The 25,416-nt window shown below is 45.8% G+C and overlaps 1 protein-coding gene across 2 annotated transcripts; it reads right to left on the minus strand.

Moving 5' to 3' along the window:
* Nucleotides 1–1,602: 1,602 nt before the first annotated feature.
* LOC115168286 (E3 ubiquitin-protein transferase RMND5B-like) lies at nucleotides 1,603–12,929 on the minus strand. Of its 2 annotated transcripts, none has more exons than XM_029723424.1 (10): nucleotides 12,852–12,929; nucleotides 11,380–11,552; nucleotides 10,492–10,634; nucleotides 10,156–10,293; nucleotides 9,937–10,037; nucleotides 8,562–8,728; nucleotides 6,078–6,243; nucleotides 4,120–4,222; nucleotides 3,741–3,895; nucleotides 1,603–3,616 (listed from the first exon to the last, which is right to left on the minus strand). In XM_029723424.1, the coding sequence occupies exons 2-10, from the start codon at nucleotides 11,516–11,518 to the stop codon at nucleotides 3,553–3,555; spliced, it is 1,176 nt and encodes a 391-aa protein (XP_029579284.1). In that variant the 5' UTR covers nucleotides 11,519–11,552; nucleotides 12,852–12,929; the 3' UTR covers nucleotides 1,603–3,552. The 2 variants fall into 2 exon arrangements, with proteins under 2 accessions (XP_029579284.1, XP_029579293.1); XM_029723433.1 differs by lacking the exon at nucleotides 12,852–12,929 and adding an exon at nucleotides 11,662–12,809.
* Between the last annotated feature and the right edge of the window lie 12,487 nt (nucleotides 12,930–25,416).

The raw sequence follows: 25,416 nt of genomic DNA on the forward strand, positions 1-25,416 counted from the left end.
CAATTCACACATAAATGTGTAATAATATTTTTTCATTCCACTGAATTGAGTTTAATTTACACTGCAATGACTATCATTTTACACAAATTTTACAAGACTAAAATTCCCCTTGTTGTTAATACTCATCCTGGGTTAAAGTCAACACTGTAATTTTTACACCCCTTTTTTACTGTGTACATTCATCTCAGACTTGGTTACCTTTCCCCCATCCTCCTGGGACTTTAAATACCAATTTGTTGTGTGCAGGACTGGACAATGGGAGAATCTCTCAATTGCATACTGTTCGCCTCCTTCTCAAAACCCATTGGAGGAGAAGGTCAGAGGGACGGGACACCTGGCTTATTCATCCAATGGGTTTTGAGAAGGTGGAGAGGAGAGAGGACGCGAGGAGTATGCAACTGAGATTCTCCCAATATCTGTAGTGAAGTAGACTATTAACTGAGAGATTCGTTTTTGTGGCCCCTCTGAACTACAGACTGGAGGAAGCTGCTGGGAAAGTACCCTTTAGAATGTCTCGGCCTTGGATCCTTATCACCACACACACTGTCACTCCCCTGTACAAACCTGGCCCTTACATACCTCCTCCCTGAGTTTGGACATTACAGGGCAGAGGTCAGCCTAGATGGAAACAGAGGAGGATCTTTGTTAGCGTAAGGAACAGGTCTTTCCATGGGAGCCAGCCAAGGCAAGCGGAAGAGAAGGGTGGCTGCCCTGGGTGGTTTTGTGAAGTTGAGTGCTGGACACACAAACACCCAGTGTTCTTTTAGAACCCCGATGGAAAAATATCTGTATCCACAGGAGGTTGGTGCCACCTTAATTGGGGAGGACGGGCTCGTAGTAATGGCATGTACGGAATATATGGAATGGCATCCAACTCATTAAACACCTGGTTTCCAAGTGTTTGATACCATTCCATTCACTCCATCCCAGCCATTATTGACCCTCCTGCCACCCACTCTCAAGCATATTTGACTTGTGTAGTTGCCAGGTTCATGGTTTGAGCAGTTAGCAAACAGTCCTGTGTTAGACTTGACGTGCATGTTCCCGGGGAGGGGGGGGGGTCAAGCCAAACACCATCTCTCCCTCTGACTCACCAACCTCCATCTAACGTTATATAAACCAGGGGCTTAATATAACTCCACAGCTCACATAGGTGACTGTCTTCTGAGTGTGGGATGATGATGAAAGATATTAACTCATGATTCTGTGTATTGCTGCTCTGTATGTAGGAGGGACTCTACACATGCAAATTACACTGCTTGGAGCATTCAATGTTAGGCGGCTTACAGTATTACTTACATACAACTATACCACACACTAGTTAAAGTCAACAGGAGGACAGTTGTTTGCGTGAAGTGAATACAGCTAACCCAGGTGGAGATATTTCTGCAACTAAAATCTCAGGCTAAGGCATGTTGTTTAGTATGTAGTCATCTGGTGTGGTAAGGCCGCCATCAGGTGGCAGATGCAGGAAGAGCATGTGAGTCAATATCAGTAGCTAGTATTGTCGGTCACCAAAAAATAACTACCCGGTACATCTTTCTGCAGCTAACCAAACAAAACAACCAAACTCTGATACATTTCACAAACATAGAAACAGAGTTGGAGTATAAAGTTTTTATTCCATTTCAAGATGCAAGTATAATATGAAACATGTTAGAGAATAAATATGTACAATAAAACTTGAATAAAGAGAAGCAGGTAAAAGGCAAACCTATCATACAAGAACTCAATAACTCTGACTACTGGAAAAGAAGCCATAACAGACCTTAATGTATTCTGGGAAAGGAGGTGAATGATTGTCAACCAAAAGCAGTAAATAAAATGTCAAATCAACTAAACACAAAACAAACGTGTACGCACACAAACCATCAAATAAAGACCTGTTACCATCATTCATTCTGACTGGAGATCAGTGCAGAGTTGATATAATGGCTGAGTGCTACCATGTGTCAGCTGTTAAAGATATGCTGGTGCAGACCTTGCTGACATCACCATTTCATGGGCTGGTATGACATCACCATTTCATGGGCTGGGAGCTATCCGTTTGGTCCAAGGAGAAGGATTTGATCATGGATCCAATACTGATGTTGCTATTTTGTGGCAGAATTATATTTCATAAAAAGGTGTAAAGTTACTTATGGTTTCACTATTTTACAGGAGACTTGATTCTAGCTATGATAAATAAAAACAAAAGCAGACTTCACAGTAGTATCATTGTTTTTGTTAAATACATAGGCCTACACAGAACAAGAAAACAGGAAAAATCTTGTTATTGGAGGCAGTTGCAAAATCAATCAGCCAATTGACCCTCGACCTCTCCATCGATCACAACTGTTGATCATCACACTGATACATGTACTGTAACCCATAGTGACTTTCAACCAATCAGGGCCTTTATTACATCATAGCCAACAGGCAAAATGTTACTTTTTACAATCAGTGTTCCATTCACAAACTGTAACCACGGTCACCTCAACCTATCAGCCAATCACAACCTCTCAATACAATATATATGTGAATATACTTTCTCAGAGGCCACTTAGCTATACCTCTGTAATATAGAAGTTTAAATACTCTCCTGAAATCAGACAACTTCCTAAAAACCATAATGTCACATCACCTCTCTAACATCCATTCAACCGACCATTCTGTGTTCTGAGGAAAGCCTACAGATGGATATATAGAGGATTCTGTGTTCTGAGGAAAGCCTACAGATGGACATATAGAGGATTCTGTGTTCTGAAGAAAGCCTACAGATGGACATATAGAGGATTCTGTGTTCTGAAGAAAGCCTACAGATGGACATATAGAGGATTCTGTGTTCTGAAGAAAGCCTACAGATGGACATATAGAGGATTCTGTGTTCTGAAGAAAGCCTACAGATGGACATATAGAGGATTCTGTGTTCTGAGGAAAGCCTACAGATGGATATATAGAGGATTCTGTGTTCTGAAGAAAGCCTACAGATGGACATATAGAGGATTCTGTGTTCTGAGGAAAGCCTACAGATGGACATATAGAGGATTCTGTGTTCTGAGGAAAGCCTACAGATGGACATATAGAGGATTCTGTGTTCTGAGGAAAGCCTACAGATGGATATATAGAGGATTCTGTGTTCTGAGGAAAGCCTACAGATGGACATATAGAGGATTCTGTGTTCTGAGGAAAGCCTACAGATGGATATATAGAGGATTCTGTGTTCTGAGGAAAGCCTACAGATGGATATATAGAGGATTCTGTGTTCTGAGGAAAGCCTACAGACGGACATATAGAGGAAAGAAACAAGGAACAAAGCAGTCGTCCAAAAACTCCACAACTCAACTTGATACCCTTTGATAACGCATCATCACATCCTTAATAAGAATAAGCCTATATTCTGCAGGCAGCTGCAAATGAGTGTCAATGAATGAATGATCCTTTTGAGATGTCTCTCTCTCAGGAGGTAGGATGGGGGATTTACAGGGGTCCTGGGGTAGCAGGTAGCTACTGTAGCTCAAAGGGGCTCCACTTTGCCTGGGGCCTGGGGGTTTCTAGAAACAGGATGGGGGATCAAAAGAAGATCTGCTTGGCATCTGACGGGTTCTGCTCCATGGGACAGTAGGGGCATTTCAGTCTGAGGAGATGGAGGACAGAGTTAGACATATACAGACCGGCAGGAGAGTTTAACCACAGAGTTCCACAGGTCTGACTGTCAATGGTTGAGTGCTTGTTTGTCTGTCAACCTGGATCAGACTCACTTTCCAGCGTTGGTGAGTTTGTTGAGGGCGTCTCTGGAGATGACGTGTCCACAGATGAGCTTCATGGGAGGGTTGCTCTCTGACGTCTGCTGCCGGAGGATGGGACAGGCGAACACGGAATGGTACCAGCACTTCTTCCCCAGGTCTATCTCAATCTGGAGACAGGACAGACAGGACAGACAGGACAGCACCGTTACCCTTTATGACAACCTTCATTAATAATCCATTAGAAATGGTTATAGTATTATACATGTTATTTTTTATTTTAAAAAAAATCATGAATAGTTATGAATTACAATTCTTGATTTTAAATGCTAATAAATACTCTGAGGATTCACCACCCAGAGAAAGTCACGAGAGCATAGAAAGGGAGACTTACAGGCAGCTCGTCCTTGTGTGTCCAGACTCCGCTACACTGTCTCTGTTCAATCACCTGTTTGATGTTCATCAGGACTGGTAGAGCCATGCAGCCTGACGCAAAACTGACAGAGAATACCATTCAACACAGAGAAACAGACATGGAAATCACAGATACAGTTGAAGTGGGAAGTTTAAAAGTATTTGGCTAAAGTGTATGTAAACTCAGTTTTTCACAATTCCTGACATTTAATCCAAGTAAAAGAATCCCTGTTTTAAGTCAGTTAGCATCACCACTTTATTTGAATGTGAAATGTCAGAATAATCGTAGAGAGAATGATTCATCTCAGCTTTTATTTCTTTCATCACATTCCCAGTGGGTCAGAAGTTTACATACTACCAAATACTAATCGAGTGCATTGCCTTAAAATTGATTGAACTTGGGTCAAACATTTTGGGTATCCTTCCACAAGCTTCCCACAATAAGTTGGGTGAATTTTGGCCCATTCCTCCTGACAGAGCTGGTGTAACTGAGTCAGGTTTGTAGGCCTCCTTGCTCACACATGCTTTTTCAGTTCTGCCCACAAATTCTCTATAGGATTGAGGTCAGGGCTTTGTGATGGCCACTCCAATACCTTGACTTTGTTGTCCTTAAGCTATTTTGCCACAACTTTGGAAGAATGCTTGGGGTCATTGTCCATTTGCAACCAAGCTTTAACTTCCTGACTGATGTCTTGAGATGTTGCTTCAGTATATCCACATAATTTTCGTTCTTCATGATGCCATCTATTTTGTGAAGAGCACCAGTCCCTCCTGCAGCAAAGCACACCCACAACATGATGCTGCCACCCCCGTGCTTCACGGTTGGGATGGTGGTCTTTTGGCTTGCAAGCCTCCCCATTTTTCCTCCAAACATAACAATGGTCATTACAGCCAAACAGTTTTATTTTTGTTTCATCAGACCAGAGGACATTTCTCCTGTGCAGTTGCAAACCGTAGTCTGGCTTTTTTATGGCGTTTTTTGAGCAGTGGCTTCTTCCTTGCTGAGCAGCCTTTCAGGTTATGTCGATATAGGACTCATTTTACTGTGGATATAGATACAGTACCATATTTTTCATTTATTTTTTATTTTAAAAAAATGCATGAAATGAAATGTATGTATTCACTACTGTAAGTCGCTCTGGATAAGAGCGTCTGCTAAATGACTAAAATGTATAAAATTTAAATGTTTTATACCGGTTTCCTCCAGCATCTTCACAAGGTCCTTTGCTGTTGTTCTGGGATTGATTTGCACTTTTCGCACCAAAGTACGTTCATCTCTAGGAGACAGAACGCGTCTCCTTCCTGTATGGTATGACGGCTGCGTGGTCCCATGGTGTTTATACTTGCGTACTATTGATTGTACAGATGAACGTGGTGCCTTCAGGCATTTGGAAATTGCTCCCAAGGATGAACCAGACTTGTGGAGGTCTACAATTGTTTTTCTGAGGTCTTGGCTGATTTCTTTTGATTTTCCCATGATGTCAAGCAAAGAGGCACTGAGTTTGAAGGTAGGTCTTGAAATACATCCACAGGTACACCTCCAATTGACTCAAATGATGTCAATTAGCCTATCAGAGGCTTCTAAACCTATGACATAATTTTCTGGAATTTTCCAAGCTGTTTAATGGCACAGTCAACTTAGTGTATGTAAACTTCTGACCCACTGGAATTGTGATACAGTGAATTATAAGTGAAATAATCTGTCCGTAAACAATTGTTGGAAAAACGACTTGTGTCATGCACAAAGTAGATGTCTTAACCAACTTACCAAAACTATAGTTTGTTTACAAGAAATTTGTGAAGTGGTTGAAAAACGAGTTTTAATGACTCCAACCTAAGTGTATGTAAACTTCCCACTTCAACTGTACATACTGCAGTGAAAAACAATGACAATGAATCTTACTATAAGCATTATACTGCCGTGTGTGTGTGTCTAACCTGACACTGAGAGGTGACTCTACAGAAAGCCCCAGCAGAGCGCAGGCGTCCCTGGTGAAGCTGTTACAGATGTCAGCCCACTGGTTGGTCTCTAACAGAGAGCGGTAGGGAGAGTTCTCTATGCCGTGCCGCAGGTACACCAGACTACCCATGAGGATCTGGATGTCTGGGGGAGAGGAGACACTGCTATAATGGATGTCTGTAGGGAGAGGTCTGGGGGAGAGGAGGCAGTGATCATGAAGGAGGGAGGAAGGATGTCTGGGGGAGAGGAGACAGTGTTATCCAGTATGTCTGGGGGAGAGGAGGCAGTGTTATTCAGTATGTCTGGGGGAGAGGAGGCAGTGTTATTCAGTATGTCTGGGGGAGAGGAGGCAGTGTTATTCAGCATGTCTGGGGGAGAGGAGGCAGTGTTATCCAGTATGTCTGGGGGAGAGGAGACAGTGTTATTCAGTATGTCTGGGGGAGAGGAGAAAGTGTTATCCAGTATGTCTGGGGGAGAGGAGGCAGTGTTATTCAGCATGTCTGGGGGAGAGGAGGCAGTGTTATTCAGTATGTCTGGGGGAGAGGAGGCAGTGTTATTCAGTATGTCTGGGGGAGAGGAGGCAGTGTTATTCAGTATGTCTGGGGGAGAGGAGGCAGTGTTATTCAGGATGTCTGGGGGAGAGGAGGAAGTGTTATTCAGTATGTCTGGGGAGAGGAGGCAGTGTTATTCAGTATGTCTGGGGGAGAGGAGGCAGTGTTATTCAGCATGTCTGGGGGAGAGGAGGCAGTGTTATTCAGTATGTTTGGGGGAGAGGAGGCAGTGTTATTCAGGATGTCTGGGGGAGAGGAGGAAGTGTTATTCAGTATGTCTGGGGAGAGGAGGCAGTGTTATTCAGTATGTCTGGGGGAGAGGAGGCAGTGTTATTCAGTATGTCTGGGGAGAGGAGGGAGTGTTATTCAGTATGTCTGGGGAGAGGAGGCAGTGTTATTCAGCATGTCTGGGGGAGAGGAGGCAGTGTTATTCCGGATGTCTGGGGGAGAGGAGGCAGTGTTATTTTAGGATGTCTGGGGGAGAGGAGGAAGTGTTATTCAGTATGTCTGGGGGAGAGGAGGCAGTGTTATTCAGTATGTCGGGGGGAGAGGAGGCAGTGTTATTCAGTATGTTTGGGGGAGAGGAGGCAGTGTTATTCAGCATGTCTGGGGGAGAGGAGACAGTGTTATTGAAGATGTCTGGGGGAGACAGTGGTCATGGAGGAGGGAGGAAGGAAGGTGTCCATTCACAGACTATTGGAACAGATCATTTGTCAGTCAGCTGGTAAGAGAATGAAGCTATGAAGTCCTGTAGGAAAGCTATTGAGAAAAGACAAATGAGGGTTTCTTATTGGACAGGTAGTTCCTCCCTGTTTCAGTAAAAAAAAAAATATATATATATATATATATATATATATATATATATGAACATGATCCCTGTCAAAAAGCTCTTCAATACCCCCAGGAGGCCCCAGCCAGGGTGTCAGACAGACAGTCCCAACCTCTCTTCAAGACCACCCAAAGGCCCCAGCCAGGGTGTCTGTCCCTACCTCTCTTCAAGACCACCGGGAGGCCCCAGCCAGGGTATGTCTGTCCCTACTTCTCTTCAAGACCACCGGGAGGCCCCAGCCAGGATATGTCTGTCCCTACCTCTCTTCAAGACCACCGGGAGGCCCCAGCCAGGGTATGTCTGTCCCTACCTCTCCTCAAGACCACCGGGAGGCCCCAGCCAGGGTATGTCTGTCCCTACCTCTCTTCAAGACCACCGGGAGGCCCCAGCCAGGGTATGTCTGTCCCTACCTCTCTTCAAGACCACCGGGAGGCCCCAGCCAGGATATGTCTGTCCCGCCTCTCTTCAAGACCACCGGGAGGCCCCAGCCAGGATATGTCTGTCCCTACCTCTCTTCAAGACCACCGGGAGGCCCCAGCCAGGATATGTCTGTCCCGCCTCTCTTCAAGACCACCGGGAGGCCCCAGCCAGGATATGTCTGTCCCTACCTCTCTTCAAGACCACCGGGAGGCCCCAGCCAGGATATGCCTGTCCCTACCTCTCTTCAAGACCACCGGGAGACCCCAGCCAGGATATGCCTGTCCCTACCTCTCTTCAAGACCACCGGGAGGCCCCAGCCAGGGTATGTCTGTCCCTACCTCTCCTCAAGACCACCGGGAGGCCCCAGCCAGGGTATGTCTGTCCCTACCTCTCTTCAAGACCACCGGGAGACCCCAGCCAGGATATGTCTGTCCCTACCTCTCTTCAAGACCACCGGGAGGCCCCAGCCAGGGTATGTCTGTCCCTACCTCTCTTCAAGACCACCGGGAGACCCCAGCCAGGGTATGTCTGTCCCTACCTCTGGTGTTGTGAGGCGAAGGGCTGGAAGTGCCTCCGTTCAGACCATCATATATCTGCTGTCTACATTTCTATCTGTCCCACCCTGCTGACCTGAACAGGGCCCAGGCTGCTGTGTCCCCTACCTCTCTGGTGCTGTGAGGCGAAGGGCTGGAAGTGCCTGGCGTACTGTAGCGCCTCCAGCTGGTTCGTGATGCCTCCGTTTAACAGGCTGATGAAGTAGAGGCGGTGCAGCTTGAACTCCAGGGTACTGTTCAGGTCCAGCAGGCGCTGCCGGTTTGTTACTGCCCACCTGGAGCAAGGGACAGAGGGTTATAATCATTAGTGCACACCGTAACAAACAGTTGTAAACTGAAAACAATCATTTCTATTGGACAAATTCAGGTAGGTCCCTACCCATTTCCTTCTGTTTGGTTCTGTTTGGCTCCTAGTGAATAGCCCCAATTCAATCAATTCAGGAAGTCAACCAAAATTCTAATTGACCTTCAACCCTGGCATTTCAGATCTCAATTGTGTTCACTACTCTCAAGTTAATCAGTTACTAAATGGCTCAAAATGATCAAAAAGGGGTTTGATTCACATTCAACTGCATACAGAGAGGAGGTACAGTACATACTCTAGTGCTGGTCTGAGGTCAGTATATAACAGAGAGGAGGTATAGTACATACTCTAGTGCTGGTCTGAGGTCAGTATATAACAGAGAGGAGGTATAGTACATACTCTAGTGCTGGTCTGAGGTCAGTATATAACAGAGAGGAGGTATAGTACATACTCTAGTGCTGGTCTGAGGTCAGTATATAACAGAGAGGAGGTATAGTACATACTCTAGTGCTGGTCTGAGGTCAGTATATAACAGAGAGGAGGTATATTACATACTCTAGTGCTGGTCTGAGGTCAGTATATAACAGAGAGGAGGTACAGTACATACTCTAGTGCTGGTCTGAGGTCAGTATATAACAGAGAGGAGGTATAGTACATACTCTAGTGCTGGTCTGAGGTCAGTATATAACAGAGAGGAGGTACAGTACATACTCTAGTGCTGGTCTGAGGTCAGTATATAACAGAGAGGAGGTATAGTACATACTCTAGTGCTGGTCTGAGGTCAGTATATAACAGAGAGGAGGTATAGTACATACTCTAGTGCTGGTCTGAGGTCAGTATATAACAGAGAGGAGGTACAGTACATACTCTAGTGCTGGTCTGAGGTCAGTATATAACAGAGAGGAGGTATAGTACATACTCTAGTGCTGGTCTGAGGTCAGTATATAACAGAGAGGAGGTATAGTACATACTCTAGTGCTGGTCTGAGGTCAGTATATAACAGAGAGGAGGTACAGTACATACTCTAGTGCTGGTCTGAGGTCAATATATAACAGAGAGGAGGTACAGTACATACTCTAGTGCTGGTCTGAGGTCAGTATATAACAGAGAGGAGGTATAGTACATACTCTAGTGCTGGTCTGAGGTCAGTAAATAACAGAGAGGAGGTATATTACATACTCTAGTGCTGGTCTGAGGTCCTGCATCCTCAAGGCCTCCAGGATCCTGTTGAGTTCCAAGAATGGCTGCTTCATGCTCATGTCAATCACTACTCCAGACTCCTGGGAGACACACACACGGCAGGCAGTTATAATACACATGAAATACACCAAATGTCTTCAACTCTGGTTCTGGGGACCAACAGGGTGTGCAGGCTTTTGTTTCATCTCAGCTGTTTACCTGACATAGGTCCTCTGCCACGCTCAGCATGCCTTGTCTGTACAAGTGTTCCACAATGGTCTCACTCAGGTACTTCTGTCTCTCAGGTGAGTCCCACACTGTCTCTGCCACCACTGCACTCACCTCTGCATCAAAGTTCTACAGAAACACAACCAGGAAACAACCAAAGGATAAGTGGAAATAAAACACACAGAATCTGCTGAAATTTCTCCCTTGTGTGCTTAAGGTACATTTTTACAATAATATTGGCTTAAACCACAAGGAAATTGTGTCATCATTCATCTTTTCTAAAATGTAAAGATTCTATAATGAAAGCATTTATTGGGAAAATCTTACCCTGTCGATAGCTTTGCCGACTTTGGAGACACTGCCGTGGATGTCCTTGTGTCTGGAGGCCAGCAGCTGTACTGTTTCTTTAATGTTCTTACAACACTGGGCCATCGTCTGAGATAGCACCGAAAGATCTGCATCTTGTACCCCTGAAGGAGAGCCATATATTTAGAGAGTTGGTACATTGAGGTTTCTGCATTGTGATTGACATGACAAAACTCTGTGGCAGCCATGTTGCGCCGTAGAAATATAATGACTTATACCATGCCATTGTTGAATACTCGTTTCTGATTGGCTTGAAGGGCATTCTAGAGAGTGAATTATTTCCCTATAATGCGCGGTATATTTGCACGGTGGAATTCAATGGCTATAGTTCATTCTTACAAGTTCTATGTTTGAGCTGCTTTTGAATGCAGAGCCCCTCATTGATTATCCCTTACATATTTCTATGGTTATCGACCCCATTACATGGGAACATTTGAACAATGCTATGTAACAGAATGTCTAGAATTAGAACGATATTCAAGTGATGCCTCTGCTCTGAAGGAGACAACAATCAGGTTAAAACAAATCAGAACATTAAAAAGGTTAAAAACAGTCTTGTTGAATGTACATAAAGAAAGCTATGAATCCCTTCTGTACCTGAACCCTCATGAGACAAGGCACGCAACCAGAGCAAAACAATGTTTCATTTCTCTAGGGCCACATTGTTTAAAGAACTTCATTGCATATTGTTCCGTGCTTTAGATATACTCTTGCAAGGAATTCCTCGAATATAGGGCCTTTAACAGTGTGTGCAGTTATCCATCATTCTTTACCATGCACCTGCAAATGACTTGAAGACTTGAGTGGACACTACTTCTAAACTAGAGCGTGGAGATGGCTTGGCCTTACCGAATGTAACCAGCTGTCCCCGTAGCTCACAGACGCTGCGTAGTAGTTCGTCCAGACGTTCCTCTGACTGGTGTCCATACATGACGAACCTATGGAGCACCTTCTCCAGCTCCCGCTCCACACACGCACACTGTTCCATACCTAGACTGGGACTCTACCGCATTCACTACCACCTGGGAGAGACAAGACATATGGAACTAGGCCTAGGTCAGTGGTCCTCAGACCTCTCCCCGGGGACCACCAGACATTTCACAATATTGTTGTAGCCCTGAACCAGCTCACCTGAATCACCTAGTCAAGGGCTTGATGATTCGTTGACAGGTTGAATTAGGTGTGCTACCTCTGGGATATAGCAAATACATAGAACAACTTGGGGTCCCGAGTAGAGGTTTGAGAACCACTGAACAAGGTCACAGACAAGCGCTCAACATTTTGCAATCCTCCCATAACCCCTACAGTTTTGTTTCACTACTGGTATAACTGATTTAGTCTAACTGGTAAACAAAATCCTTTATTAGTTGAATCAGATTTGCTAGAGCCTAAAGTGTGCAATGACATAGTATTCATAATCATTGACAGGCAACAGAAAATATGAAAGAAGATATCAGTCTTCTTTCATATTTTGATATCAACAAGTGGATATCACTGTTAGGCCTGAATGTTTTGGTCTCATTGACACATTAGGCATCCCTGCTGTATACATTTGAAAAACATTGCTTAGCAACTTTCCTCTTCTATTCATAAAATATCAAAACTTTTCTTTTGAATTTTTCATCTGACAAATAAAAAATAGCTATAGTAGGAAGCTAAACATACTTTTGGAACCGTTTTGCTCGCTGAAGCTAATAGGCCCTGTCCATAGCCTCAAGCCCTCAACCAATGACATTCGACTGCAAAACAGGGTTCCAACGGTATGCTAACTAGACAAATCGTTTGCTGTCACTTTGTTTGAGTCAAGTAGCTAGCTAAAGACTAACAATCTAGCCAGCTATGTTCTTGCTACTTACTAAACTGACAACACATCTCTGATAACAGCTATGTTAGCAAATATCAAGTTAGCTAAGCTAACTAGCCATATCCACAACAATATTAACAGTTCCAAGCCAGCTAGCGTAGCTAGTTGTTATCTAGCTGTATAAGACGTCGTATCAAACACCACTTGGTTACAATGGCGATTATCATACAGCGAGAAATCCCAAAGGCAACTGAGAAATGTTGGTGAGTAAGTTAGCTAGCTACGTTTGTCGCATAACGTAAACAAACAGCTAGCTAACGGTAATGTAAACCTAGCATGGACCGAAGCAGTTTGTTTGACTTGGCAATAATGGTGTGTTTTAATCGATTGCATAGTTAGAAAGATAGCAAAACTTTGCAAATATTTTTTTCAATTCTCAAATGTATCAACAACATGTCATAAAATATCAAAATAAGTTAAAATAACAACATAAAACGTCAATATAAACACCACTTACCTGTCGTGACAGCTATTCTCCACCAGTCGTCCTTCGATCTGCGGAACTTCCTTCCTGTGTAGCATGTCTCGGATTTTCATAATAAAAGTACTGTAGTTACTTTACCCATGAATGTGAGGTTCTTAGACTTGATTCAATGTTTCAGTATTTACAGAGTGTAAAGATACTATATTTTCAGAGTTCCATCCTCTGATACATAATCATGTATGCCTATAAAACAAGTAAAATGTAGATTTCAAAGTGATAGCATTTGATTCCAATATTAAATTGTCTCACAATAGCCTACAAGTTCATTGCGAACCCCAGGTGGTGCTGTATGGACGGTTATGAATGGAGATATATGGCCAGATTGCAGACCTATGATGAAGACAGGTGTGTGGCTTGGAGCTGCCCAGGGGATTCCCCACCTGTGATATAACTATCTGGTAATGACCCCAGGCCGGCATTGATGTAAAACACACACACACACACACACACACACACACACACACACACACACACACACACACACACACACACACACAAACCATAATTATGCATGTAGATTACTGAAAGTCACTCATAAGACATGTCTCAATTATTCATGTAATCAATAAATTCAAGGTCTAAATTCCGTTGCTTCAATAACTTGCATTGCCACATACTGAGTGTATCAAAATAAAGAAAAATCTTGCACTAGGGATTCTGTGATAAAGCTAATCAGTGGCGATTTTAGCATGTAAATCTTGGTGGGGCAAACTCCCCAAACTGTTTTTAGATGCATGCCAGCAAAGCCACTACACAACACTAAACAATACACGAATTGCACTATAACAGTGACAAGCGGTGCCTACATAAAGCCACCACCTTACTACTGCTACACCTGGCTGTCAGCGGAATCCCACCACCTTACTACTGCTACACCTGGCTGTCAGCGGAGTCCCACCACCTTACTACTGCTACACCTGGCTGTCAGCGCAGTCCCACCACCTTACTACTGCTACACCTGGCTGTCAGCGGAGTCCCACCACCTTACTACTGCTACACCTGGCTATCAGCGGAGTCCCACCACCTTACTACTGCTACACCTGGCTATCAGCGGAGTCCCACCACCTTACTACTGCTACACCTGGCTGTCAGCGGAGTCCCACCACCTTACTACTGCTACACCTGGCTATCAGCGGAGTCCCACCACCTTACTACTGCTACACCTGGCTGTCAGCGGAGTCCCACCACCTTACTACTGCTACACCTGGCTGTCAGCAGAGTCCCACCACCTTACTACTGCTACACCTGGCTGTCAGCGGAGTCCCACCACCTTACTACTGCTACACCTGGCTATCAGCGGAGTCCCACCACCTTACTACTGCTACACCTGGCTGTCAGCGGAGTCCCACCACCTTACTACTGCTACACCTGGCTGTCAGCAGAGTCCCACCACCTTACTACTGCTACACCTGGCTATCAGCGGAGTCCCACCACCTTACTACTGCTACACCTGGCTGTCAGCGGAGTCCCACCACCTTACTACTGCTACACCTGGCTATCAGCGCAGTCCCACCACCTTACTACTGCTACACCTGGCTATCAGCGGAGTCCCACCACCTTACTACTGCTACACCTGGCTATCAGTAGAGTCCCACCACCTTACTACTGCTACACCTGGCTATCAGCAGAGTCCCACCACCTTACTACTGCTACACCTGGCTGTCAGCAGAGTCCCACCACCTTACTACTACTACACCTGGCTATCAGCAGAGTCCCACCACCTTACTACTGCTACACCTGGCTATCAGCAGAGTCCCACCACCTTACTACTGCTACACCTGGCTGTCAGCGGAGTCCCACCACCTTACTACTGCTACACCTGGCTGTCAGCGGAGTCCCACCACCTTACTACTGCTACACCTGGCTGTCAGCGCAGTCCCACCACCTTACTACTGCTACACCTGGCTGTCAGCGGAGTCCCACCACCTTACTACTGCTACACCTGGCTGTCAGCGGAGTCCCACCACCTTACTACTGCTACACCTGGCTGTCAGCAGAGTCCCACCACCTTACTACTACTACACCTGGCTATCAGCGCAGTCCCACCACCTTACTACTGCTACACCTGGCTATCAGCGCAGTCCCACCACCTTACTACTGCTACACCTGGCTGTCAGCAGAGTCCCACCACCTTACTACTGCTACACCTGGCTATCAGCGCAGTCCCACCACCTTACTACTGCTACACCTGGCTATCAGCGGAGTCCCACCACCTTACTACTGCTACATCTGGCTGTCAGCGGAGTCCCACCACCTTACTACTGCTACACCTGGCTATCAGCGGAGTCCCACCACCTTATTACTGCTACACCTGGCTATCAGCGGAGTCCCACCACCTTACTACTGCTACACCTGGCTGTCAGCAGAGTCCCACCACCTTACTACTGCTACACCTGGCTGTCAGCGGAGTCCCACCACCTTACTACTGCTACACCTGGCTATCAGCGGAGTCCCACCACCTTACTACTGCTACATCTGGCTGTCAGCGCAGTCCCACCACCTTACTACTGCTACACCTGGCTGTCAGCAGAGTCCCACCACCTTACTACTGCTACACCTGGCTGTCAGCAGAGTCCCACCACCTTACTACTGCTACACCTGGCTATCAGCGGAGTCCCACCACCTTACTACTGCTACACCTGGCTATCAGCGGAGTCTTCTCTGGCAGCGAAACACTTCATTCAGCCTCATTTACTGCCTTTTAAAAAAACATAGCTGATGTGGCTGACTTGCTTAAACAAAATGTGGTTTCTACTGACAATTGAGATGTATAAACTATGGCATAAGGGAATGACGAGCGGATAAGAGGCAATACTTAATTTTGATGAACACATTAATGAGGCTACTATGCTGTAGGTGCATGATGGTCAAACAAGCAAGGGGCGTACCACAGATTAGAGAAGCACTAGGAAGTAAGATAAGTGTTGTTCTCTGCAGCTCAGTTGGTAGAGTAGGGCTCTTGCAACGCCATTATAGTGAGTTCGATTCCCTGAACCACCCATACGTAAACATTGATGCAAGCTTGACTGTAAATGGCTTTGGATAAGAGTGTCTGCTAAATGGCATATGTTATTATTATATTAGGATATCTGTACAAGTCAAATTAACTCCAATTGATCTCATCTTTCACTCCTTATGATCTAAACATGCATAATCACACTTCACAACAGACGATTGGAGGGATTTTTTCATGGGATCTATCTAGAAGGCGCAATGAATCACCCAATAGGCTAGATTACAGTCATGCACATAAATCCTTAGATTGCTTCAAGTTAGGTGACAGATTCACAAACCACAATTACACCCCAAAAAGGACATCACAACAAACTAGGGCAGTTGAAAAAAAGGCACATTTGAAATGTAACCCTGCTGGTTTCTATTCAGTCCTGTTTGTCATGAATACTAAGGGATTGGTTGGTTCTTAAATACCCTCTATTCAGTCCTGTTTGTCATGAATACTAAGGGATTGGTTGGTTCTTAAATACCCTCTATTCAGTCCTGTTTGTCATGAATACTAAGGGATTGGTTGGTTCTTAAATACCCTCTATTCAGTCCTGTTTGTCATGAATACTAAGGGATTGGTTGGTTCTTAAATACCCTCTATTCAGTCCTGTTTGTCATGAATACTAAGGGTTTGGTTAGTTCGTAAATACCCTCTATTCAGTCCTGTTTGTCATGAATACTAAGGGTTTGGTTAGTTCGTAAATACCCTCTATTCAGTCCTGTTTGTCATGAATACTAAGGGATTGGTTGGTTCTTAAATACCCTCTATTCAGTCCTGTTTGTCATGAATACTAAGGGGTTGGTTGGTTCTTAAATACCCTCTATTCAGTCCTGTTTGTCATGAATACTAAGGGATTGGTTGGTTATTAAATACCCTCTCATGAGACTTGGCCTTGGTTTAGCATCACAGCCCAAAGATAAGAACACAGCAAATGAACACACCCTTATGAGTTTACTGTCTGAGGGGGAAATGAGGTATATTAGACCAGGCTGAGACTGCTGCACCCAACCTTATACTGAACCTACCTGACAATGTGTTAGACCAGGCTGAGACTGCTGCACCCAACCTTATACTGAACCTACCTGACAATGTGTTAGACCAGGCTGAGACTGCTGCACCCAACCTTATACTGAACCTACCTGACAATATGTTAGACCAGGCTGAGACTGCTGCACCCAACCTTATACTGAACCTACCTGACAATATGTTAGACCAGGCTGAGACTACTGCACCCAACCTTATACTGAACCTACCTGACAATATGTTAGACCAAGCTGAGACTGCTGCACCCAACCTTATACTGAACCTACCTGACAATATGTTAGACCAGGCTGAGACTGCTGCACCCAACCTTATACTGAACCTACCTGACAATATGTTAGACCAGGCTGAGACTGCTGCACCCAACCTTATACTGAACCTACCTGACAATGTGTTAGTACATGTATTACCTCACGAGATCACTTTATAACAACACACATGACAGGAACAATACACACTACTATAATGATCATGTCTATAACAGTGCATGATGTAGCCAGAAGTCTGGTGTTTGGGTGGGTGGATGGTGGGTGGGTATTGTATTGCTATTGATAGAGTAGGTGTATAATTGTATTGGAGACGAAGTGGCTGCTGTGGTTAATCTAACCATGGGCTGAACGTAAAGTCCCTTCATAGTCGAGGTGCCAGGCATACTTTCTCCTGAGTCCACCACTAGACCACTAGCCCCACAGCAATACAACAATCCCATGAACTCTGGGATGACAGAGAGAGAGGGAAAGAGAAAGAGAGAGAGGTGGGGAGAGAGGGATGGCAGAGAGAGAGGGAGACAGAGAGGGGTGGGGAGAGAAGGAGAGAGAGATTTGGTGGATTAGAACGAGAGAGAGAGAGTGAGAGAGAGAGAGCGAGAGTGGGAGAGATGAGAGATCGAGAGAGAGAGTGAGAGAAAAAGATAGAGAGAGATGTGTGAGAGTGAGAGAGAGAGAGAGATGAGAGAGTGAAAGAGCGAGATAGGGAGATGAGAAAGCAAGAGAGAGAAAGAGAGAGAGAAATGAGAGAGAGATGAGAGATACGAGAGAGAGATGAGAGAGAGAGAGATGAGAGAGATGCTTTGTTGATTTCAAAAAAGCCTTCGACTCAATTTGGCATGAGGGTCTGCTATACAAATTGATGGAAAGTGGTGTTGGGGGAAAAACATATGACGTTATAAAATCCATGTACACAAACAACACGTGTGCGGTTAAAATAGGCAAAAAAACACACACGTCTTCACAGAGGGCCGTGGGGTGAGACAGGGATGCAGCTTAAGCCCCTCCCTCTTCAACATATATATCAACGAATTGGCGCGGGCACTAGAAAAGTCTGCAGCACTCGGCCTCACCCTACTAGAATCTGAAGTCAAATGTCTACTGTTTGCTGATGATCTGGTGCTTCTGTCACCAACCAAGGAGGGCCTACAGCAGCACCTAGATATTCTGCACAGATTCTGCCAGACCTGGGCCCTGACAGTAAATATCAGTAAGACCAAAATAATGGTGTTCCAAAAAAGGTCCAGTTGCCAGAACCACAAATACAAATTCCATCTAGACACCGTTGCCCTAGAGCACACAAAAACTATACATACCTTGGCCTAAACATCAGGTAACATCAGGTAACAGGTAACTTCCACAAAGCTGTGAACGATCTGAGAGACAAGGCAAGAAGGGCCTTCTATGCCATCAAAAGGAACATAAAATTCAACATACCAATTAGGATCTGGCTAAAAATACTTGAATCAGCTATAGAACCCATTGCTTTTTATGGTTGTGAGGTCTGGGGTCCGCTCACCAACTAAGAATTCACAAAATGGGACAAACACCAAATTGAGATTCCGAAATGCAGGATTCTGCAAAAATATCCTCAGTGTATAACGTAGAACACCAAATAAGGCATGCAGAGAAGAATTAGGCCGATACCCGCTAATTATCAAAATCCAGAAAAGAGATGTTAAATTCTACAACCACTTAAAAGCTGGTCCTGGGGCTCTGTTCACAAACACAAACAAACCCCACTGAGCCCCAGGACAGCAACACAGTTAAACCCAACCAAATCATGAGAAAACAAAAAGATAATTACTTGATACATTGGAAAGAATGAACAAAAAAAACAGAGCAAACTAGAATGCTATTTGGTCCTAAACAGAGAGTACTCTGTGGCAGAATTCCTGACCACTGTGACTGACCCAAACCTAACGAAAGCTTTGACTATGTACAGACTCAGTGAGCATAGCCTTGCTATTGAGAAAGGCCGCCGTAGGCAGACCTGGCTCTCAAGAGAAGACAGGCTATATGCACACTGCCCACAAAATGAGGTGGAAACTGAGCTGCACTTCCTAACCTCCTGCCCAATGTATGACCATATTAGAGACACATATTTCCCTCAGATTCCACATATCCACAAAGAATTTGAAAACAAACCCGATTTTGATAAACTCCCATATCTACTGGGTGAAATACCACAGTGTGCCATCACAGCAGCAAGATTTGTGACCTGTTGCCACAAGAAAAGGGCAACCAGTGAAGAACAAACACCATTGTAAATACAACACATATTTATGTTTATTTATTTTACCTTTTGTACTTTAAACATTTGTACATAGTTAAAACACTGTATATACATAATATGACATTTGTAATGTCTTTATTCTTTTGGAACTTCTGTGAGTGGAATGTTTACTGATCATTTTTATTGTTTGTTTCACTTTGTATATTATCTACCTCACTTGCTTTGGCAATGTTAACATATGTTTCCCATGCAAATAAAGCCCCTTGAATTTAATTGAATTGAATTGAGAGAAATGAGAGAGAGAGAGAGAGAGAGAGAGAGAGAGATGAGAGCGGAACAGAGCGATGAGAGAGATGAGAGATGAGAGAGATGAGAGAGAGAAATTAGAGAGAGGGAGAGTGAGAGAGATGAGAGAGGGAGAGAGAGATTAGAAAGAGAGAGATGAGAGAGAGAGAGAGAGAGAGGTGAGGTGAGATGAGAGAGAGAGAGATGAGAGAGAGAGATAAGAGAGATGAGAGATGAGAGAGAGAGAGATGAGAGATGAGAGATATGAGAGAGAGAGAGAGTGAGAGAGAGAGAGAGAGAGAGAGCGAGCGAGCGAGAGAGAGAGAGAGAGAGAGAGAGAGAGAGAGAGAGAGAGAGAGAGAGAGAGATGAGAGCGGGACAGAGCGATGAGAGAGATGAGAGAGATGAGAGAGAGAAATTAGAGAGGGAGAGTGAGAGAGATGAGAGAGGGAGAGAGAGGGAGAGAGAGAGAGAGAGAGAGAGAGAGAGGTGAGGTGAGATGAGAGAGAGAGAGATGAGAGAGAGATGTGAGATGAGATGAGAGAGAGAGAGATGAGAGAGAGAGAGATGAGAGAAAGAGAGAGAGAGATGAGAGAGAGAGATGAGAGAGAGAGATGAGAGAGATGAGAGAGAGGGAGAGAGAGGTGAGATGAGAGAAAGAGAGAGAGAGGAGAGAGAGATGAGAGAGATGAGTGAGAGAGAGAGAGAGATGAGAGAGGGAGAGAGAGGTGAGATGAGATGAGAGAGAGAGAGAGAGAGAGAGAGAGAGATAGATAGATAGATGAGAGAGAGAGAGAACATCCAAGAGATTATCTGACCATATGGTATGCCTGAATTTAATGTAATACATGGACAAAAGTTAACAGTGATCTGGCTCACAATTTCCCTCCCATGTTGTGTCTGATAGTGATAGTGGTTCACTGTTCCTCCCATGTTGTGTCTGATAGTGATAGTGGGTCACTGTTCCTCCCATGTTGTGTCTGATAGTGACAGTGGTTCACTGTTCCTCCCATGTTGTGTCTGATAGTGATAGTGGGTCACTGTTCCTCCCATGTTGTGTCTGATAGTGACAGTGGGTCACCGTTCCTCCCATGTTGTGTCTGATAGTGATTGTGGTTCACTGTTCCTCCCATGTTGTGTCTGATAGTGATAGTGGGTCACTGTTCCTCCCATGTTGTGTCTGATAGTGACAGTGGTTCACTGTTCCTCCCATGTTGTGTCTGATAGTGATAGTGGGTCACTGTTCCTCCCATGTTGTGTCTGATAGTGATAGTGGGTCACTGTTCCTCCCATGTTGTGTCTGATAGTGATAGTGGGTCACCGTTCCTCCCATGTTGTGTCTGATAGTGATAGTGGTTCACTGTTCCTCCCATGTTGTGTCTGATAGTGATAGTGGGTCACCGTTCCTCCCATGTTGTGTCTGATAGTGATAGTGGTTCACTGATCCTCCCATGTTGTGTCTGATGGTGATAGTGGTTCACTGTGCTCTAACACTATGTGTAACTTCTGCCTGGTGATATCTATGTGTATTTATAACGTGTCATAAAATAATGTACGCCAGTTTACTGTAGGAGAATCTGACAAACCATGGCAACCAAACCAACTGCTTGCTGTCTCCTGGCTGTCTGTCTGCTGAGGTCTCTGGTCCAGAATAAAACTACAGCTGGAGAGGATAGCTAGGCGTGTAGGATGACATCGCCGCTTATACTTAAGTGATGATCTAGGATCAGTCTTGCCACTTGCATCCTAATGTTTAAGTCCATAGCTGATGAAGAGCAAACTGATCCTAGGCCTGTGGTTAGAGACACTCTGCCCAGATGTCCAGGGGAATGAGATCTCTCTGCCCCTGACATAACGTTACTGCTATAATGCTCCCTCAGTCACTGTGTGCATTCCAAATGGCTCCATATTCCTTATCTAGTGCATTACTTTGGAACAGGCTCTGGTCAAAAGTAGTGCACCACTTTGGAACAGGCTCTGGTCAAAAGTAGTACACTATATAAGGAATAGGGTGCCTTTTCGTACTAAATCCCACTGTCATTATGTTGCCTTGAATGAGACCAGCGATCAAGGAGTTTCTACTGGCTGTGCTGAATCAGTAAGAGGACAGTAATCCACTGCTTTATTGGGTTAGTCCCAGAGGGACCACTGATTGTCCCCAACATGACAGAACAGTCAGACCACACACACACACTCACACACACACCTTGTTATACATTTTCTCTAGCTACGAGCAGAACCTTCCCAAGTAAAATCTCTCACTGGCCACAACTAAAAACCTCCAAACAGAAATACCTCATGAGGGGTGATATTAACTTGGGTTTCCAAGCAAAGCAGCAACAGACAGCTGAACATGTAGTGTAACAACCTAAACACACCATGGGAACGTACTGGAGTTATTGTTAACCAAACGGTCTCACTAACACACAAACACAGTGCATAAGATGCCTGCCTGTGACATAGTGGCCATTGGGTCGTCTGCAACTTTAACCCTTGACCTGGCTGGCTGACACCCAACCAGTCCTTTGAGAATCCAAACTTCCTCTCACCTCTCTCTCACACACACACACACACACACACACACACACACACACACACACACACACACACACACACACACACACACACACACTCCCAACATCCTGAAAGACCAAAGAGTCCAGAAGTCTAGTAGGCCAGGTAGCCATTTTGTATCCCCCTCTCTTTCCATTCCCATTCCTCTCCCCTCTCCTCCCTTTCTCTCTTCTTCTCCCCTCTCTTCCCTTTCCCCTCCCCTCCCCTCTCCTCCCTTTCTCTCTACTTCTCCCCTCTCTTCCCTTTCCCCTCCCCTCCCCTCTCCTCCCTTTCTCTCTACTTCTCCCCTCTCTTCCCATTCCTCTCCCCTCTCCTCTCCTCCCTTTCTCTCTTCTTCTCCCCTCTCTTTCCTTTCTCTCTTCTTCTCCCCTCTCTTCCCATTCCTCTCCCCTCTCCTCCCTTTCTCTCTTCTTCTCCCCTCTCTTCCCATTCCTCTCCCCCCTCCTCCCTTTCTCTCTTCTTCTCCCCTCTCTTCCCATTCCTCTCCCCTCTCCTCCCTTTCTCTATTCTTCTCCCCTCTCCTCCTTTTCTCTCTTCTTCTCCCCTCTCTTCCCTTTCCCCTCCCCTCCCCTCTCCTCCCTTTCTCTCTACTTCTCCCCTCTCTTCCCATTCCTCTCCCCTCTCCTCTCCTCCCTTTCTCTCTTCTTCTCCCCTCTCTTCCCATTCTCTCTTCTTCTCCCCTCTCTTCCCATTCTTCTCCCCTCTCCTCCTTTTCTCTCTTCTTCTCCCCTCTCCTCCTTTTCTCTCTTCTTCTCCCCTCTCTTCCCTTTCTCTCTTCTTCTCCCCTCTCCTCCTTTTCTCTCTTCTTCTCCCCTCTCCTCTCTTTCTCTCTTCTTCTCCCCTCTCCTCCCTTTCTCTCTTCTTCTCCCCTCTCTTCCCATTCTTCTCCCCTCTCCTCCTTTTCTCTCTTCTTCTCCCCTCTCCTCCCTTTCTCTCTTCTTCTCCCCTCTCTTCCCATTCCTCTCCCCTCTCCTCTCTTTCTCTCTTCTTCTCCCCTCTCCTCCCTTTCTCTCTTCTTCTCCCCTCTCTTCCCATTCCTCTCCCCTCTCCTCTCTTTCTCTCTTCTTCTCCCCTCTCCTCCCTTTCTCTCTTCTTCTCCCCTCTCCTCTCTTTCTCTCTTCTTCTCCCCTCTCTTCCCTTTCTCTCTTCTTCTCCCCTCTCCTCCCTTTCTCTCTTCTTCTCTCCTCTCCTCCCTTTCTCTCTTCTTCTCCCCTCTCTTCCCATTCCTCTCCCCCCTCCTCCCTTTCTCTCTTCTTCTCCCCTCTCTTCCCATTCCTCTCCCCTCTCCTCCCTTTCTCTCTTCTTCTCCCCTCTCTTCCCATTCCTCTCCCCCCTCCTCCCTTTCTCTCTTCTTCTCCCCTCTCTTCCCATTCCTCTCCCCCCTCCTCCCTTTCTCTCTTCTTCTCCCCTCTCTTCCCATTCCTCTCCCTCTCCTCCCTTTCTCTCTTCTTCTCCCCTCTCTTCCCATTCCTCTCCCCCCTCCTCCCTTTCTCTCTTCTTCTCCCCTCTCTTCCCATTCCTCTCCCCCCTCCTCCCTTTCTCTCTTCTTCTCCCCTCTCTTCCCATTCCTCTCCCCTCTCCTCCCTTTCTCTCTTCTTCTCCCCTCTCTTCCCATTCCTCTCCCCTCTCCTCCCTTTCTCTCTTCTTCTCCCCTCTCTTCCCATTCTCTCTTCTTCTCCCCTCTCTTCCCATTCTTCTCCCCTCTCCTCCTTTTCTCTCTTCTTCTCCCCTCTCCTCCCTTTCTCTCTTCTTCTCCCCTCTCTTCCCATTCCTCTCCCCTCTCCTCCCTTTCTTTCTTCTTCTCCCCTCTCTTTCCTTTCTCTCTTCTTCTCCCCTCTCTTCCCATTCCTCTCCCCTCTCCTCTCTTTCTCTCTTCTTCTCCCCTCTCTTCCCATTCTCTCTTCTTCTCCCCCCTCCTCCCTTTCTCTCTTCTTCTCCCCTCTCTTCCCATTCCTCTCCCCTCTCCTCTCTTTCTCTCTTCTTCTCCCCTCTCCTCCCTTTCTCTCTTCTTCTCCCCTCTCTTCCCTTTCTCTCTTCTTCTCCCCTCTCCTCCCTTTCTCTCTTCTTCTCCCCTCTCTTCCCTTTCTCTCTTCTTCTCCCCTCTCTTCCCTTTCTCTATCCCTCTCCCCTCTCCTCTCCTCCCTTTCTCTCTTCTTCTCCCCTCTCTTCCCATTCCTCTCCCCCCTCCTCCCTTTCTCTCTTCTTCTCCCCTCTCTTCCCATTCCTCTCCCCCCTCCTCCCTTTCTCTCTTCTTCTCCCCTCTCTTCCCATTCCTCTCCCCTCTCCTCCCTTTCTCTCTTCTTCTCCCCTCTCTCCCTTTCTCTCTTCTTCTCCTCTCTCTTCCCATTCTTCTCCCCTCTCCTCCTTTTCTCTCTTCTTCTCCCCTCTCCTCCCTTTCTCTCTTCTTCTCCCCTCTCTTCCCATTCCTCTCCCCTCTCCTCCCTTTCTTTCTTCTTCTCCCCTCTCTTCCCTTCCTCTCTTCTTCTCCCCTCTCTTCCCTTCCTCTCTTCTTCTCCCCTCTCCTCCTTTTCTCTCTTCTTCTCCCCTCTCTTCCCATTCTCTCTTCTTCTCCCCTCTCTTCCCATTCTTCTCCCCTCTCCTCCTTTTCTCTCTTCTTCTCCCCTCTCCTCCCTTTCTCTCTTCTTCTCCCCTCTCTTCCCATTCCTCTCCCCTCTCCTCCCTTTCTTTCTTCTTCTCCCCTCTCTTCCCTTCCTCTCTTCTTCTCCCCTCTCTTCCCTTCCTCTCTTCTTCTCCCCTCTCTTCCCATTCCTCTCCCCTCTCCTCCCTTTCTTTCTTCTTCTCCCCTCTCTTCCCTTCCTCTCTTCTTCTCCCCTCTCTTCCCATTCCTCTCCCCTATCCTCCCTTTCTTTCTTCTTCTCCCCTCTCTTCCCTTCCTCTCTTCTTCTCCCCTCTCTTCCCTTCCTCTCTTCTTCTCCCCTCTCTTTCCTTTCTCTCTTCTTCTCCCCTCTCCTCCTTTTCTCTCTTCTTCTCCCCTCTCTTCCCATTCTCTCTTCTTCTCCCCTCTCTTCCCATTCTTCTCCCCTCTCCTCCTTTTCTCTCTTCTTCTCCCCTCTCTTCCCATTCTCTCTTCTTCTCCCCTCTCTTTCCTTTCTCTCTTCTTCTCCCCTCTCT

The sequence above is a fragment of the Salmo trutta genome, chromosome 3 (assembly GCF_901001165.1).
Source record: "Salmo trutta chromosome 3, fSalTru1.1, whole genome shotgun sequence".
NCBI lineage: Eukaryota > Metazoa > Chordata > Actinopteri > Salmoniformes > Salmonidae > Salmo > Salmo trutta.

Bases quoted from the DNA above. Each gene is read 5' to 3' on its own strand.
- LOC115168286 (XM_029723424.1), bottom strand. From the start codon at position 11,518: ATGGAACAGTGTGCGTGTGTGGAGCGGGAGCTGGAGAAGGTGCTCCAT. The intron at 10,635-11,379 runs GTAAGGCCAAGC...GCTCTCCTTCAG, and splicing joins GGGACAGCTGGTTACATTCG to GGGTACAAGATGCAGATCTT. The intron at 10,294-10,491 runs GTAAGATTTTCC...GTGTTTCTGTAG, and splicing joins TCGGCAAAGCTATCGACAGG to AACTTTGATGCAGAGGTGAG.